This window comes from Schistocerca cancellata, chromosome 2 (genome assembly GCF_023864275.1).
Source record: "Schistocerca cancellata isolate TAMUIC-IGC-003103 chromosome 2, iqSchCanc2.1, whole genome shotgun sequence".
Classification (NCBI taxonomy): Eukaryota; Metazoa; Arthropoda; class Insecta; order Orthoptera; family Acrididae; genus Schistocerca; species Schistocerca cancellata.
Genome location: NC_064627.1, coordinates 990,627,270 through 990,643,417, shown reverse-complemented (window position 1 = coordinate 990,643,417; position 16,148 = coordinate 990,627,270). Strand labels below are relative to the sequence as shown.

Here is a 16,148-nt window from a genome sequence, read left to right as displayed (position 1 = left end):
GCCCACATGAAGTAATTTCTACATCTGATGACTCGACATCCAGGATAACATGCTGTGTCTTCCCTACCAAAAAGTGCTTAGACCAGTTACAAATTTCACTTTTTACCCCATATGATCATTACTTTTGACAATAAGCTCGTATGAACATTATGAATTACCTTGACGAAAACAATTTATTGACACACAGTTAGAACAGATTCAGAAAACTAGCTTATTTATGCTCATGAAGTAATGAGTGCTATCGACAGGGGATGTTAAATTGATGTCATGTTTTTAGATTTACAGAAGGCTTTCGACACCGTTCCTCACAAGCATCTTCTAACCCAACTGCGTGCCTATGGAATATCACCTCAGTTGTGCGACTGGATTTGTGATTTTCTGTCAGAAAGGTCACAGTTCGTAGTCATCTCCCTCATCTATATTAACGATATGGCGACAACCTGAGTAGCCCTCTTAGATTGTTTGCAGGTGATTCTGTCATTTACCATCTTGTAAAGTCACCAGATGACCAAAACAAATTGCAAAATGATTTAGATATGATAATTGTATGGTGTGAAAAGTGGCAGTTGACCCTGAATAAAGAAAAGTGTGAAGGTATTCACCTGAGTACTAAAAAAAAATCCGCTAAATTTTTATTACGGGATAAGTCACACAAACCTGAACTCTGTAAATTCAACTAAATACTTAGGGATTACAATTACAAATAACCTAAATTGGAACAATCACATAGACAGTGTTGTGGGTAGAGCAAACCAAAGACTGTGATTCATTGGCATAACACTTAAAAGGTGCAACATGTCTACTTAAGAGACTGTTTGCACCACGCTTGTCCACCCTATTCTGGAGTACTGCTGTGCAGTGTGGGATCCGCATTAGGTGGGACTGACAGATTACATCAAAAAAGTTCAAAGAAGGGCAGCTTTTTGTATTATTGCAAAATAGGGAAGGTAGTGCCACAGACACCTACATAGGGAGAAGTGATACACGATAAAATAAGAGAAATCAGGGCTCACACAGAAAAATTTAAATGCTTGTTTTTTCCATGCGCCATTCGAGAGTGGAACGGCAGAGAGACAGCTTGAAGGTGGTTCATTGAACGCTCTGCCAGGCACTTCATTGTGAGTAGCAGAGTAATCACATAGATGTAGATGTAGATGAAGCGTAGGTGCGGTACTGAGTCAAATGCTTTTCGGAAATCAAGAAATATTGCACCTACCTGTTGCCTTGATCCAAAGCTCTTAGTATCTCATGTGAGCAAAGTGTGTGTTGGGTTTCACGTGATCGATGTCTTTGAAATCCATACTGGTTGGCATTGAGAAGGTCATTCTATTCAAGACACCTCATTATGTTTGAGCTCAGAATATGTTCTAAGATTCTACACCAAATCAGTGTCAAGGATATTGGATGGTAGTTTTTAGATCATTTCTACTACCCATCTTGTGGACAGATGTGACCTGTATGTTTTTCCAAGAACTGAGCACGGTTTTGTTCAAGAGATTTACAATAGATTCAGTTATTGGAATTGACTAGAAAAAATGGCCCTCGGGTTTGGACAGAGCAGTGTAAACAAGAATTTTTGAAACTAAAGGAAATTTTGTGTGAAACAATAAAGCTAGCTCATCCAGATTTCTCTAAAGACATGCATTGCTACAGTTAGTTCAGAATATTAAATTGCAGCTGAAATGTTCCCAGTAATAAAGATCTCAGATGGATGAGATCAAAAGACAGTTAATTTCGCAGGTAGAATACTGAATAATTGGGAAAGGCAATACTCTCTAACAGGGAAAAGGGCTTTAGCCATTTTGTGGGTGTTTCATAAATTTAGAAATTGTTTGCTGGGCAGAAAGGTTACAGTTTACACAGATCATAAAGCTTCATCATTTTTACAGGACTGTAGGTCGACTTGTGGTCGACTTACAATTGGGAATGCATTGATACAACGGTATAATTTTGAAACTAGATACCAACTTGGAAAAGAAAAAAAATGTATCAAATGCATTACCTTGAAACTTCCTGGCAGATTAAAACTGTGTGCCGGACCGAGACTCGAACTCAGGACCTTTGCCAACTGAGCTATCCAAGTTTGGAAGGCAGGAGACGAGGTACTGGCGGAAGTAAAGCTGTGAGGACGGGGCGTGAGTCGTGCTTGGGTAGCTCAGTTGGTAGAGCACTTGCCCGCGAAAGGCAAAGGTCCCGAGTTCGAGCCTCGGTCCGGCACACAGTTTTAATCTGCCAGGAAGTTTCATATCAGCGCACACTCCGCTGCAGAGTAAAAATCTCATTCTGGAAACATCCCTCAGGCTGTGGCTAAGCCATGTCTCCGCAATATCCTTTCTTTCAGGAGTGCTAGTTCTGCAAGGTTCGCAGGAGAGCTTCTATAAAGTTTGGAAGGCAGGAGATGAGGTACTGGCGGAAGTAAAGCTGTGAGGATGGGGCGTGAGTCGTGCTTGGGTAGCTCAGCTGGTAGAGCACTTGCCCAATGTTATCTTTAAAGTCAACTTTATCCACACCAATTGGTAAACAAGGTGATGCAGAATGAGATTTTCACTCTGCAGCGGAGTGTGCGCTGATATGAAACTTCCTGCCAGATTAAAACTGTGTGCCGGACTGAGACTCCAACTCGGGACCTAGGGTAGCGAGAACAGAAAGAAACCAAATTTTAAGGGAGGTTAGGACTGAGACAAACCTTCAGTTTGAGAAAGAAACCAGAAAACACAATTCTAGCTTATTACATCAGCATAAACAGCTATTGGTTAAGAATTTTCAACAGTCAGCAGATATTTTTACTCCACCCTTTTTTAACTCAGTCAACGTGAAATGTCAGCTATCTTTATTGCATCAAAATATTCAAGGACTGAGAAATAAAATTAATGAATTAATTATCTGCATAGATGAATTAGAGTCTTCAAACCCAGCTGACATAATCTACCTCTCTGAACATCATGTGACCACTGGTATAGTACTTATAAGTGTTACAGGGTTTAGGTTAGCATCTCACTTTTATAGATCAGAAATGGAGAAAGGAGGAGTTGCCACATTCATCAGGAATTGTCATAAATTTAAGAACATAGACATTCATAAAATTTGCCTAGAACAGCATATGGAAGCATGTGCAACAGAAGTAGAATTTCACAAAAAATCCTTCATAATATTAAGTGTATATCGAGCACCTGCAGGTAACTTTAATCTGTTCGTAAACCACCTTGAAGCTGTACTGGCCCATTTAACAACCAAAAACAAAGAAATAGTAGTTGCTGGTGATTTCAATGTAGATTTCCTTAAAGACTCTCCCAATAAGAACTTATTTGAGTTAGTAACACTATCATTCAACTTAATTCCCACTGTAAAGTTCCCCACTAGGGTAGCCAATTGCTCACAAACAGCCATTGATAATATCTTTATAGAAAAGTCCAATGAACAAAATTATATTACAAAAACAATAGTCAATGGCCTCCCAGATCATGACATGCAGTTCCTTCTGTTAAATGTTAATACTGAACATGATATAAAATCTGTTAATTCTGAGCTCAAGAGGGTAATCAATAAGCCAAAAAATGAATATTTTAGGACACTCCTCAGAGACATTCACTGGACTGATGTTTACAGTGCTCATGGCATGAATGAAAAATATAACACTTTTGTTAATAAAGTGCTTACCTTATTCGAACACTTGTTTTCCCCCCAAACTTACCAAGGTTAGAGCAAAGTCTACAAAGAAGCCATGGATTACTCAAGGAGTAGGGGTATCTCGTAAAACAAAAAGAAAACTGTATCTGTCAATCCGAAACAGTTCCGATGTTGATGCTATAGCACATTACAAGAAATTCTGCAAAATATTAAAGACTGTAATACGGACATCAAAGCAGATATATTACAAGGAAAAGTCATATCAGATAACAAAATAAAGACTATATGGGATATAGTGAAGGAAGAGACCAGTAGAACCAGACATGGAGAGGGACAAATAGCTTTAAGAGTAAATGATACATTGGTGACAGACGTGTGTAGTGTTGCAGAACTTTTGAACAAACATTTTATAACTGTTACTGACAAGATGGGGTTGTCAGGTTCTGTAGATGCTGCTGTGGAATACCTCAGACCAGACATTTCAAGTAACATCCACAATATGAATTTGACCCCTACTGCCCCAGCAGAAATATTGTCTGTCATAAAATCTTTAAAATCAAAAACATCTAGTGTGTATGATGAAATATCAACAAAGTTAATTAAAGAATGTGATTCTGAGTTAAGTAACATATTAAGCTATCTGTGTAACCAGTCATTTATCAGTGGAATATTTCCTGAATGGTTGAAATATGCTGAAGTTAAGCCACTGTGTAAGAAGGGAGATAAAGAAATAGCGTCAAATTTCCGTCCAATTTCACTTTTGCCAGCATTCTCAAAAATTTTAGAAAAAGTAATGTACAATCGGCTTTATAACCATCTTATCTCAAATAACATACTGTCAAAGTCACAGTTCGGATTTCTAAAGGGTTCTGACATTGAGAAGGCTAGCTACACTTGAAAATGTGCTTAATCCATTTACAAAAAATTGCAGGCAACTGGTATATTTTGTGACCTGTCAAAGTCATTTGACTGTGTAAATCACAATATCCTTTTAAGTAAATTAGAATATTATAGTGTAACAGGAAACACTGCAAAATGGTTCAAATCTTACAACTGTGGCAGGAAACAAAGGGTGTTATTAGGAAAGAGACATGTATCAAGCTATCAGGCATCATCCAACTGGGAACTAATTACATGTGTGGTCCCACAAGGTTCCATTTTAGGGCCCTTACTTTTTCTTGTGTATATCAATGACCTTTCATCAGTAACATTACCAGAAGCCAAGTTCGTTTTGTTTGCCAATGATACAAACATTGCAATAAATAGCAAATCAAGTGTAGTCTTAGAAAGGTCAGCTAATAAAATATTTGTGGAAATTAATCACTGGTTCCTAGCCAATTCTTTGTCACTAAACTTTGAAAAAACACACTACATGCAGTTCAGAACTTGTAAGAGGTGTCCCAAGAGTATATGCCTTACATACGATAGATAGTGGACAGTGTTGAAGTCTTGGGATTGCAGGTTGATAATAAATTCAACTGGGAGGAGCACACCACAGAACTGCTGAAGCGTCTTAACAAATCTCTATTTGCAATGCGAATTGTGTCAGACATAGGGGATATAAAAATGAAATAGCTTGCATACTATGCTTACTTTCATTCCATAATGTCATATGGGATTATTTTTTGGGGCAATTGATCAAGCCAAGCTAAAGTTTTCCGGGCACAAAAATGTGCAGTGAGAGTTATATGTGGTGTGAACTCAAGAACATCATGCAGAAGTCTGTTTAGGGAACTAGGGATACTAACTACTGCTTCCCAGTATATTTATTCCTTAATGAAATTTATCATTAAAAATATATTACTTTTTCAAACCAACAGTTCAATTCATGGAATCAGTACTAAAAATAAGAATAATCTTCACAAGGATTTCAAGTCACTTAGTCTTGTACAAAAAGGTGTGCATTATTCAGGAACACACATTTTCAATAACTTGCCAGCAGCCATAAAAAGCTTATCAAACAATGAAATTCAGTTTAAGAGAAGCCTAAAGGGTTTATTGGTAGCCAACTCCTTCTACTCCATTGATGAATTTCTCAGTAGAATCAACTGATTTTGTGTGTGTGTGTGTGTGTGTGTGTGTGTGTGTGTGTGTGTGTGTGTGTACAGGGTGTTACAAAAAGGTACGACCAAACTTTCAGGAAACATTCCTCACACACAAATAAAGAAAAGATGTTATGTGGATATGTGTCCGGAAACGCTTAATTTTCATGTTAGAGCACATTTTAGTTTCGTCAGTATGTACTGTACTTCCTCGATTCACCGCCAGTTGGCCCAGTTGAAGGAAGGTAATGTTGACTTCGGTGCTTGTGTTGACGTACGACTCATTGCTCTACAGTACTAGCATCAAGCACATCAGTACGTAGCATCAACAGGTTAGTGTTCATCACGAACGTGGTTTTGCAGTCAGTGCAATGTTTACAAATGCGGAGTTGGCAGATGCCCATTTGATGTATGGATTAGCACGGGGCAATAGCCGTGGGGCAGTACGTTTGTATCTGTTATAACCAGGAATAACACAATAACCTCTTCAGTCTGGTTTATTAAATCAAAAATCACTTTTTAACAATTATGTTAGCCAAGCGTCTACCCAGGCTCACACTCAGAAGTAATGCAGAATTAAAGTTTGGTTGTACCAATGTCCGAATGTGCAGTCCAGTGAAGTTCAGTCTCTCCAAGTGAAGTCGCAAGATTTTCCGCCGAGTAGCCAGGTAACCTCGAGTAGTGCGGCGAGTCATCCACAAGCAGCTGGAACACGGCGTACTGCACTTCCCGATGAGAACTGTCGTTTGCGGCGGCGGCCGGGTTTATATAAGGCTTGCTAGTTAATGGTGCCGTCGTCTGGGGTCGCTGTTTTCCAGGGAAAACCAAACGCAATATTTCCTGGCGTAGCCAATTGCTGTGTGCTGACAAACGCACGCGCGCGAAGGCGGCCAGCGATGGTAGACACGAGCTGCCTGGAGAAGTGCAGCCAGCGATGTATTTCTTGGACATGTAAGGGAGCGTGTGTGTGGAAATGGCCAGCGATGGAAGCAGCGGGCCGCCCAGAGAAGTGCGGCCAGCGATGTATTTGGCGGCCGCGTACTGGAGCGCGTTGTTTGGTGTTTGTTAGAAGTGGTGTATACCACAGTATCGAGACAGATTTCCAGAACGAAGGTGTCCCGACAGGAAGACGTTCGAAGCAATTGAACGGCGTCTTAGGGAGCACGGAACATTCCAGCCTATGACTCGCGACTGGGGAAGACCTAGAACGACAAGGACACCTGCAATGGACGAGGCAATTCTTCGTGCAGTTGACGATAACCCTAATGTCAGCGTCAGAGAAGTTGCTGCTGTACAAGGTAACGTTGACCATGTCACTGTATGGAGAGTGCTACGGGAGAACCAGTTGTTTCCGTACCATGTACAGCGTGTGCAGGCACTATCAGCATCTGATTGGCCTCCACGGGTACACTTCTACGAATGGTTCATCCAACAATGTGTCAATCCTCATTTCAGTGCAAATGTTCTCTTTACGGATGAGGCTTCATTCCAACGTGATCAAATTGTAAATTTTCACAATCAACATGTGTGGGCTGACGAGAATCCGCACGCAATTGTGCAATCACGTCATCAACACAGATTTTCTGTGAACGTTTGGGCAGGCATTGTTGGTGATGTCTTGTTTGGGCCCCATGTTCTTCCACCTATGCTCAATGGAGCACGTTATCATGATTTGATACGGGATACTCTACCTGTGCTGCTAGAACATGTGCCTTTACAAGTACGACACAACATGTGGTTCATGCACGATGGAGCTCCTGCACATTTCAGTCGAAGTGTTCCGTACGCTTATCAACAACAGATTCGGTGACCGATAGATTGGTAGAGGTGGACCAATCCATGGCCTCCACGCTCTCCTGACCTCAACCCTCTTGACTTTCATTTATGGGGGCATTTGAAAGCTCTTGTCTATGCAACCCTGGTACCAAATGTAGAGACTCTTCGTGCTGGTATTGTGGATGGCTGTGATACAATACACCATTCTCCAGGGCTGCATCAGGGATTCCATGCGACGGACGGTGGATGCATGTATCCTCGCTAACGGAGGACGTTATGAACATTTCCTGTAGCAAAGTGTTTGAAGTCACGCTGGTACGTTCTGCTGCTGTGTGTTTCCATTCCATGATTAAAGTGATTTGAAGAGAAGTAATAAAATGAGCTCTAACATGGAAAGTAAGCGTTTCCAGACATATGTCCACATAACATATCTTCTTTCTTTGTGTGTGAGGAATGTTTCCTGAAAGTTTGGCCGTACCTTTTTGTAACACCCTGTATATAAGTACAATATAACTTCTCCACAATTTCAGTGCAGTAATGTGTTCATTGTAAATGAGTGTGTGTGTGTGTGTGTGTGTGTGTGTGTGTGTGTGAGTACAATCTTAACTTCTGCACCAGTTCAGTGCAGTAATGTGTTCATTGTAAATAAGTATTTAGTAGTTGTATTACACGTTTATTACCTTATAAATAAATAAAAAACTTTTTTTATTTTAGATTCAGTGCACTAGTATTTGTAAAATGATTCTTTCATATAGCGTTCATTAAAAAATTACGACCATGCCACTTGGGACCTGTGGAATGGTACATTAGCTTATTTGTTTGAGCTGTAAATATTTTTCATGTATTGTTGTTTTTCTGACATGTACATCCTGGAGGACCTCCTCACTACGGATCAATTGGAATGAAAGTAAATCTAATCTAATCAAATTTCAGGGAACATGTATGTTTAATAGTATGGAAAAGAGTGTGAGGAAAGTATTGGAGAAATGTGAATTGTGTAGGAAAACTAAAGATTCAGATCAACAGGTGAAATGTCTTATATTTAGTGTTATTCCAAGTTCTGTATTAGAAATAATTACTGCGGATTTGCATGGATGTTTTCCAACAACAATGAGAGAACACAATTAAGGGTTAGTAGTTTTGGATGTTGTATCTAAGTTTGTAAAACTGTATCCTTTGAGAAAGAGTACAGGAAAAGCCGTAGCAAGTTGTGAGAAAGTAATACTCTAAAAATGCTGGAAAGATACAAAAGATCTTTAGTGATAATGGACCTCAATCTGTTTCAAAAAGATGGCAGGATATGTTAAGGAAGAACAGATAATGCACATATGTATGTCAGTTATGAAATATGGCTGAGAGAGTGGTGAAGGAGATAGGTTATGGGATGAGAAGTTCCGCCTTATGCAAGACACCTTTTTTCTTTTGTTTCACCCATTGCCAGATTGCCAGTAACTAGTGTGGGGAGACAGTATCACTGTTACACAGAGCATCCTTATACGTTCAGATGGGAGTGCATGGGAAAGGGTGTACAGTTCAGGACACAGGAAGTTTTATTAATTTCTAAGGAGGGGGATACTCGTGCTACTATGTTGAGTTTAGAGTTGAGTAGATGTCGAACGTAGTCAGTTTCCATTTGTCCATCACGGGTTGTTTTTACGGGCAAGAGGTCGTGTGGGATCCAGTTATTTAGGGCAGAAGCAGAAGCTCCGGAGTGTCTGAGAGAATAATAGTGAAGCCTATGCCACATTTTCAGCAAGTTAGGAGGCGTTGGTTGTGTTCAGTATTCACTACGGAGAGGAAATCAGCCAAGTGTTATGATAATGGGAATTGGACAGCAACCACGGAGATGGAATTACGGGACAGTGGTTTGCTAATCAATGGGACAATGTGATATAGTAGGGGATCGTTTCAGCTTACCAGCGACAGTCACGAGAGTCACCAAGGTTACAGATACTCATCTGATGTTGTACTGGCCAGATGCGTCATTCAGCATCACTCCAGGAGAAAATTTGAAGTATATTAACAACACCTTGGATGCTACACCATTGCAAACGTTAGATAAACTAGTAGATTCGGAGAAAGGTCAAATTTCAATGCAGCAATTATTAATGCATGTGGGGGAGTACGATACTAGGCGGAAACGTAGCATAGTGACCATTGGTATTTCAACCAATACTATTACCGTGTTGATTGTATTTATCGGTGTGGTATATGTCTTATTAAAACGGAGGATTCAGCATGTTAATGTAAGACCGCTCCATGAGATTCCTGTAGAATGGATTACCAGTAGGGCATGAATCAGGGCAACCCGGATGTATACAGGCAAGAAGTAGAATATAGGATAGAACTAGAGTTAACATATAGGGTAAATTCAGGGATGAATTTAATTTTTAGGAGGAGGCAGTGTTGGGCCACATGTAGTAAGCGTTGCTTCACGCAGTGGAGAATGGCAAAACAGAGGCACGCCGGCGACCGAGGTGTTGCGAAGTAAGCAGGCACAGATAGCCTTGCTGACAGCAGCAGTCTACCAACAGTCTAATGCAAGGACGCACACAGACCGAGCGCCGAGCGAAGCCTGGAGATTGCTGAGTAAGGGGAAGTGAGGCCAGCACGCTAAGTTACGCTGCAATATACTGCGGCAGTAATAACAAAAAGCTACCACCGAGGGTAAAAAACTTCCTCCTGCCGGATATAAATAGTGGAACGCAGGCAGCAACAGACAGAAGCCATTAGGAAGCAGTGTGGCCGGCACCATGGCTGACTAACTACAGCGAGAACTTCCAGTAGGACCGGCCGCAGCACGGTCTTGGGCACAGGTGCTGCCGGGGACTGACGCCCGGACTCCACGGCAACCTGGCCCCACGGCGCATGGTCCGTCCATGACGGGACCTCGCGGACATAGCGACTGATGGCTTCCCAGCTGCCAGTGCAGCAGGCGTCGGCAGCTGACCTCATGGCGACGCGGCTCCGTGGCGTACTGTACTGGGATGCCGAGCGGCGACGAGTTCATCTCAACCACAGGGCATCCTGACTTCAGCGGAGCACTGGTGGTCTGAGGCTCCAGAGTGCGATCAGCGGCATGCGTTGCGCACATTGTTGGAGAATCTACACAGCAGCAGCAGCCAGGCGGAGGGATCTGCAGGGCTGGGCAACAACGATGAGGAAGAAATTGTAAAGAAAGTTCAATAAATAATTGTAAAACTCCACGCTGTCTCAGTCTTTGGCACAGCCACTGTGTCTGCTGCTAACAAGTGGTGCAGAAGGCGTAACATAGCTCATCGATGTTCCCACTTTTTTATTCGTTATTAAACCTACTTCTGCATTACCCTTATTTGATTTTGTATTTATAACCCTGTAGTCACCTGACCAGAAGTCCTGTCCCTCCCGTCAACGAACTTTACCAATTTCCACTCTATCTAACTGTAACATATCCATTTCCCTTTTTAAGTTTTCTAACTTACCTGCATGATTAAGGGATCTGACATTCCACGATCCGATCTGTAGAACGCCAGTTTTCTTTCTCCAGATAGTGACATGCTTCTGAGTAATCCCCGCCCGAAGGTCTGAATGGTGGCTGTTTTACTTCTGGAATATTTTACCCAAGAGGACACTATCATCATTTAATCATAGAGCAAAGCTGGACGCCCTCTGGAAAAATTACACCTGTAGTTTTCCCCTTGCTTTCAGCCTTTTGCAATACCAGCATGGCAGTGCTGTTTTGCGTGATGTTACAAGGCTAGTTCAATCAATCATCCAAACTGTTGCCCCTGCAACACAGCAACAATACAAAACAAAAATCGTTAGCTTGCAATATCCCTAAACAAATCAGTTACAAACAGCAAATGGTGATGTGGCATAAAGGGTACCATAGCAAGGAAGTCCATTTTTCTAGTAGACAATGTGAAATATTTTGCATTGCTGAAAATTGTATTAGAAAGAAATCTCCAGCAGTTTTGTTTTTCTTGAGGATGTTTGCACTTTTCGGCCATTGGGTCCCACTGAATATTCTTTTGATGTGCACTATTCTGGATGACGTGATTTTAATTTGTGCAGCAAAACTGATGTGTAGCTTTGTTGTTTTGATTATGTCATCAGCAGTAGTCCAGAAGTAAGTAAAGTCCTTTTCATCCATTCTAAGTGTGTTCAATGGTAAAGATACATAACACTTTAACTACTATCTTGTGTTTTTCTGTCAAGACAAAATTTGTGCCACAAGATTGGAAACTGTGGTCTGAAACCAGATACTTACGTCATATGCAATCAGATAGGCCCCAGGGGCTCAGGACACTGTGAACACATACATGTAGGATGTGTGACCAAATAATAATGCAATCTTTTTAAGTTCCTATACTTTGCACATCTGATTTTCAAACGTTTTCTTTATCTTGTTGGTACACATGTTCATGATGTACATTTTCAGCAGTTTAGAATATTCAGTTTATTGTCAACAGCCGAAAAGGTTATAAGTGTTTTCGACTGCTCGGTGAATTTTTACTTTTGAAAAACATGGATCAAAGAATTTGCATTAAATTTTGTTTGAAAAGTGGAATAAAGTGCAGCACTTCATTACAAATGTTGACTGGCTTTTGGTGCATCTACTATGAGTAAGACTAGAGTTTACGAGTGGCATAAATGTATCAAAAAGGGTCGAGAAGATGTTGAAGACAATGATTGCCCTGGATGTCCTAGTACACCAATTACTGATGACAATGTGGAAGACGTAAAGAAAATGGTTCTGGAAAATTGCCAGATCACCATCAGAGAGATTGCTGATGATGTTGGCATATCTGTTGGCTCATGGCAAGCAATTTTTTCAGATATTTTGGCATGAAATGTGTATCAGCAAAGTTTGGTCTGAAAGAGATCCATGAAAGGATGTTGTTTGGCCACCGTTGGTGAGAAAGAATTGTTGAAGGAGATGAACACCATAATGAAAAGTGAGTTCCAGAAAGGTTTGCAAGATCAATAAAAGCACTGGCATAGGTGTGTAATATATGAGAGGGATTACTTTGAAGGGGACAAAGTTGATGTTGAGAATAAATAAATATTCTTTAAGAAAAACAAAAATTTCCATTACATTTTGATCACACCTTGTGTATAAGTACACAGTTTTTGTTTTGTCCGCAGCAGTTGTCACTCCAAATCACAAGTTTCCTTTTGTTACCAGATGCATTGACAGTATTTTTAGTGCAGCTCAGAACATGGAACAGACATTATACTAAGTTGATGAAGGTTTCTGAAGTCTCCAGCCGGGTGGTAGCATTGCGAGATATCAACACTACCACCCATTTGGAGACCCGAGAAACCTTCATCAGTAGTTTACACCGGGAAAGCCTACAGTCACATATGATACTAAGTTGTTGGTTCCACTGACCCTTCTCCCTTATGCCACAATTACGTTATTGCCTCACTGTTGTCATGAGCATGAACACAGAAGTTCTGATCTGAAAGCTGGTGTAAGAAGAACATGACTTTGTGTGTAGGAGTAGGAACAAACAATACTTGTTGCTGATCAGCTGCTAATGTAGGCTATAAGTGTTACTTCCATAACTTGACGAACTATGTGACAATTATTATGTTCACTTGTCAAACTGCTGTAATTCAATGCCGATTGCCAAGCACATTAAGAACGAAGAAGGCCGTGGAGCTGCCACCAGAGCTTTCTGTTTGTCATTATTATGATTCTTTACCTTTGTCATATGATGAAACACTTCTAAATATAATATACTCACATGATTGTAGCACCTTTAGAATGAATAAAATTGGTTTTGAAGACTATGGTACTTAGCACATTTAGAATGGTAGGTATTCATATAATGGCACGACCTGGTGGAAATTTACCTCAGTGCCACAGCTACCATGAGGAATAAAACATTGTCTTAATCAAGAAAAGCAATTTAACCACAGAAAATTTTAATAATTGGAACATTTCAGGTGTGAAAGTTTACACTTTTTTGTGGTGTTAACATTTTCTGCCAGATTACTAAAGTTTAAGACCATGAGACAATCTGCAAATTTTTGTTTCATATTAGGATGTGAATACTCAGCCTAGGGCGGAAGGTCTCACACCATGGTAGGCCCAGGTGCCTCAGTTGTAGAGGGGGCAAAATAGTGGGGGTGCACAGTTGCATAAACAGTAAACGTTGTTATTATTTTGTGGATGAACCACATGTTCTTCCATGAAGTGAATTCAGTCTCCAGTCCAACATATAAGAATTTATTACCTTTACGCCCACCTTGTTGAAATCTTTTGCTTGGCGATAGGTAGGTGATGTACAGATGTAATGTAGCAAATAGTGTGTTAGTTTACCAAGTATCATCTTATTTATCTGTCATTTTAGGAAATGCGTGCACAGAAAGGAAGGAAAGCAGGAGTTGCAATGAGCATCAAAACTGAGAGCCTTCCAGGATCAGCAACTGCCCCAGAATTTCCACTTAATGAAGATTCTGATGATTCTTTATGGGTGGAAGCTGCAGAATATGGAGTTCAAGCAGTGTCTGATGCAGAAGAGTATGGAAATGAGGACCATGATGAAGATAACTCAGTAGATGAACTCACCTCAGAGGAGGATGAAAAAGCAAAGAGCAGAGACAGGAGTGTTACTGATGTGCATATGTGGCCACCATGTCCGCCACTCCCAAAGTTGAAGAAAGTTAAGATAAAGGCAAAGAGTTGTTACCCCTTTCAAGACGTTCCCAAATATGGAAGGTAGGTTAAACATAATTTTAGCAATGTATGTGTGTGTGTGTGTGTGTGCGTGTGTGTGTGCGTGTGTGTGAAAGAAAAAAAAATCATCCAGTGGTCTTCTCACTAACAGGAAATATAAAAAAGGTTGTCAATGTAAACTTAGCCTACAAATAACAGCTTCATCTTTGAGAAGTTCAGAAAGGTTGAACACATTGTTCTTGTCAGTTTTTGGTATTAGTTAAACAATGGGAACTCCAGGTAGGAGTATCAACAATGTAGGAAAAGACAGATTGCTACTTACTGTAAAGAAGACTCATCAAGTTGCAGACAAGCAAATTAAAAGATACTTACATGAAGCCTTTGGCCACAGCCTTCATCAGTAAAAGAAAGTTTTCTATCACTGATGAAGGCTGTGGCCAAAAGCTTTATGTAAGTGTCTTTTAATTGAGCCCGTCTGCAATGTGATGTGACTCCTTTACGGTAAGTAGCAATCTGCCTACCTTGTGGATTTTAGGATTATCTTTAACCTCTGAATTTTTCCCAAGTTCCAAAAAATATTGAACAGAGACACTAGTCTAAAAAGGGGCACCATCCTCTATATTTTCAACACTGATTTCACCTGTTCCAGTTGCTTTATAGTTTTCAACATTGTGATCATCTGTAAGACTTCATCCATAGTGATTTGTTACGTTTACTGATGAGCCTAAACTACTAAGAATGTTGAGCATGTGTGAAATTATGAAAGCAGAGTAATATCAAGAAGAAATTAACCTTATGATGCTTAAGCCGACAGTGTCTTGTTGTTAGTTGCATTTCATAACATGAATTGATTTTTATGTTAGTGCATATCTTGTATTGGCTATCTTGCTATTGTTACTGATGAGTCTTCTGGGCTGTATGACCTTGGTCAGAGAAACTTTTGAGTTCCTGATGTTTTGTCCAGAACTGCACTGGACTTCTTCAGAGGTGCTCCTGGCAACTCTGAGTCTTCCAATTGATGAGTCGGACATCAGAGAGCAAAGTGGATGTGGTTGAGTTTACACATTATGAGCAGAGATAATCTCCGTCAGAGATAAAACTTAACAATCAATTGTCACCTGTCAATAATAAAAACTTATCTATTGATTCTACAGAGCCACCGTCCATATAACATTGGGTTTCATGGCTTCTTCTTTTCTGTTACAGGTCTCTTCGTGCTTTATATATTTCAATGGCTTCTCTGTACAGTTATGGATAATAGTTTATAATAGTAGATAAAATTTTGGTTTTTGAAAACTTCACAAATTCCTGACTGGAGGTCATGCTCTGCTACTGCTGATTTTTCTGTTTTTCTTAGTTGACAAAAACTTTTATGTTCATTCAATCTTGTATTCACGATTCTCTTGGTAGTTCCAAAGTACAACTATCTTGTCATTGAGTCACTGAAGGGAAACATACCACACATTCCCCAGTCAAGAGAGTTCTGTGAATATCAAATTTTGAAGAAAGATTTAAAACAGAAACTGGTTTCCCATTTGGAGCATGCCCCAGCATTAACAATTTGCAGGGGAGAATAGCTGAAGTATGTGGCGTGAAGAGCACGAGACAAACAGCAAACAGGTAACATCACAAAATATTCTCTGCCTCTTTTAATGCAGAATTCATTAGGCATTCATCAAAATAAATGCACACTTTTATATTATGTTGAAGAATTCTGTGCTTTGCAAAGGATGAGTACAGTGGCGAGATGACGAGTTGTGCAAAATCCATCTTTGTAAATGAGATCTCATATATCCTGCTTGCTGTGCGTACAGGCAGTTGCCATTATTGTGCAGACACTACACTTGGTGACAGTGTCTTGCTAGTACCTCCAATTTCAGAAATTCCATGTAGTACTCTTCTCAGGTTTGCAGCTGGCTCTTCAAGTCAAGTTGACACAGCATTTCAACAGTCCACTTGGCTGTAATCTTCAGGTGAGACATTACTGTTGCCAAGCTTTGTTGAGCTGACACCGTGCTGGAGCTGGCACCCCATAT

General features: G+C 40.3%; 1 protein-coding gene across 4 annotated transcripts in view; it reads left to right on the top strand.

The window, feature by feature from the left end:
- LOC126162965 (uncharacterized) overlaps window positions 1-16,148 on the top strand; it is a 157,402-nt gene that overhangs the window by 33,332 nt on the left and 107,922 nt on the right. For all 4 annotated transcript variants that reach the window (XM_049919802.1, XM_049919803.1, XM_049919805.1 and 1 more), the window contains exon 4: window positions 13,787-14,154. In XM_049919802.1, the coding sequence (XP_049775759.1) occupies window positions 13,787-14,154 (368 nt within the window). The remainder of the gene's footprint in view (window positions 1-13,786; window positions 14,155-16,148) is intronic.